General features: G+C 37.3%; 1 protein-coding gene across 1 annotated transcript in view; it reads left to right on the forward strand.

The window, feature by feature from the left end:
- ALG13 (ALG13, UDP-N-acetylglucosaminyltransferase subunit) overlaps nucleotides 1-2522 on the forward strand; it is a 101641-nt gene that overhangs the window by 80672 nt on the left and 18447 nt on the right. The window contains 1 exon segment of the mRNA XM_003801180.3: nucleotides 742-907. Coding sequence (XP_003801228.1) covers nucleotides 742-907 — 166 coding nt within the window.

Consider the following 2522-nt stretch of genomic DNA (forward strand, 5'->3'; position numbering starts at 1 on the left):
TCTTTAAAAAAAAAAAAATATATATATATATATATATATATGCTTATGCAGAGAAATACATGTGCATGTATATAAAAAGGAATATAACAAATCTCTGGAATAATGTTCCAGAAATCCCAAAGTTACCTGTTCAGGGAGAAGGTGGCAACTAGATAGATGGAGGGGGCAGGGGTGAGAAACTTCCTTTGTATATAATTTGATACTTGATTTTTAAAATTACATTTCTTGGCTCAGTGCCTGTAGCTCAAGCAACTAAGGCGCCAGCCACATATACCAGAGCTGGCGGGTTCAAAACCAGCCTGGGTCTGCCAAACAACAATGACAATTACAACCAAAAAATAGCTGGGCATTGTGGCAGACGCCTGTAGTCCCAGCTACTTGGGAGGCTGAGGCAAGAGAATCACTTAAGTCCAGGAGTTGGAAGTTGTTGTGAGCTGTGATGTCATGGCACTCTACCCAGGGTGATAGCTTGAGGCTCTGTCCCCCCCCCAAAAAAAAATAAATAAAATCACATTACTATGTTTTCAGAAAAATGATAAATTATAAATTTAAAGCTCTCGAAGTCATCTGGGATCTTATAAAGAAATAACCTTTCTATATAAGGTCTACATAAAGATTGTTTTTGCAGTGTTCTAGTTATCAGAACAAAATACTATTTCCTGAAATTTAGGATCAGATAGCAAATAATAATGTTTGAGACACCAAACTTAAAGAGTTTTGAACTTTCTTCCATACTTGCAGGTGATGGGAAATTCTGCAGCAATTGCAGCTTCCTGTGCCAATAATGTTCCAGCTCCAGTCTTACCTAGCTGTGCAGCAGCTAATCAAACTAGTAGTTCCACTTCAGTTTCTTCTCAGAATGCTGTACAGCCTTTATTTGTATCTCCACCTACACGAGGCAGGCCAGGTAGGTTATTAGCGGTTACTTAATTTGGGAGCCGTTTTTCCTATTCATAAACATGCACATACAATGATTCTAGTGATTAGATATAATTTCTAGAATTAAATTTAACTTAACTAATTACATATGTTACACTATTCAATAACCTGTAATATTTGAAAGTCAGAGTTTCAAGTTTTTCCTTACGAATTTGGCTATAAGATTTTGTACCTATCTATCATTTTGTGACCCATTACATTTTAGAGGACTTCTATGAGTTTCTCAAACTTTGAGTTAGGTTTTATTATATAGGGATTAAAAGAAATGTTTCTCACTTTATAGAATAAATTCCTGGAAAATTTTCTATAAAATGCATACATATGTAATGTATTGTCTTGTGAATATCATCATAAAGAATATACATGTAGGTTCTAGAATTTTAGATATCATTAGAATCCTGGCTTTTTAAACTTACTAGCTTTGTAAGTTTGGACAAATTATCAAAACTTCTATCTATGGCCGGGGAGTACTGACAGTACCAATTCATGAAGTGGTTGTGGAATTTCAGTGAGTTAATATAGTTTAAGATTATTAGCAGAATTCTGGGCAGGTGGTGGCAACAGCAACATTAGCTTTTTAATCTGAGTACCCAAATAAAAATGTAAATAGCAAAAGCAACACCCATAAACACCATGGACATCATCTACAAAAAAACTAGGTGACAAGTTATCCCCATGAACCCCAGCATTTAAGCAAGTGGGGACAAACCACCAGTACATGCTCTCAGGTCTGTGAGGGATCAAGAAGATGGAAGCATTGAGAATGTTGTCTTATGAACCTGAGAACAGAAGATACCCAAAAGGGCTAAGAATTCACTGGAAGATGAGGTGGGCATTTTGGAAGTAGCAGCTAAAATTGGGAAGGGATTTAGCTCTCCAATAGTAGGTAAGTGCATGAGGCTTATGGCAGAAAAGACTGAATCACCTAGAATAGTTTAGCCCCTAAGGACTCTGCAGAAGTCAAATCCTACACAAAGATCTCTTAAAGGCAGAGTAATATCTCTATTAAGAATGAAAGCATGAACTTCCTCGATTACAAACGCTCACATGCAAGTTATTGCAAGATGATGCATTTTAGGAGTAGATACATCTTTTAAAATAAAACAGAGAGGATGCATAGAAGGCTGATTGAAGATGTAACTGAATGTTCAACGTTCGTAGGGTTTTAAGTCATTCATTTCCAAATCTTTTCTTTTTTTCTTTTGGGGAAAGGGAAGGAAAAATTATAATCACTAATCTTGGTTCTTTTTAAATTGTTTGTAACTTGGATGCTGCCACTACTGAATGTTTACAAATTGCTTGCCTGCTAAAGAAATGATTAAATTGACATTTTCTTACTATTTCAAAAAAAAAAAAAAAGAATGAAAGCATGGGCTCGCCACCGGTGGCTCAAGTGGCTAAGGTGCCAGCCACATACACCTAAGGTAGTAGGTTCGAATCCAGCCCAGACCTGCCAAACAACAATGACGGCTGCAACCAAAAAATAACCGGGCATTGTGGCGGGTGCCTGTAATCCCAGCTACTAGGGAGGCAGAGGCAGGAGACTCGCTTGAGCCCAGTAGTTGGAGGTTGCTGTGAGCTGT

Source organism: Otolemur garnettii, unplaced genomic scaffold, assembly GCF_000181295.1.
Source record: "Otolemur garnettii isolate 467f Iridium unplaced genomic scaffold, OtoGar3 scaffold00201, whole genome shotgun sequence".
NCBI lineage: Eukaryota > Metazoa > Chordata > Mammalia > Primates > Galagidae > Otolemur > Otolemur garnettii.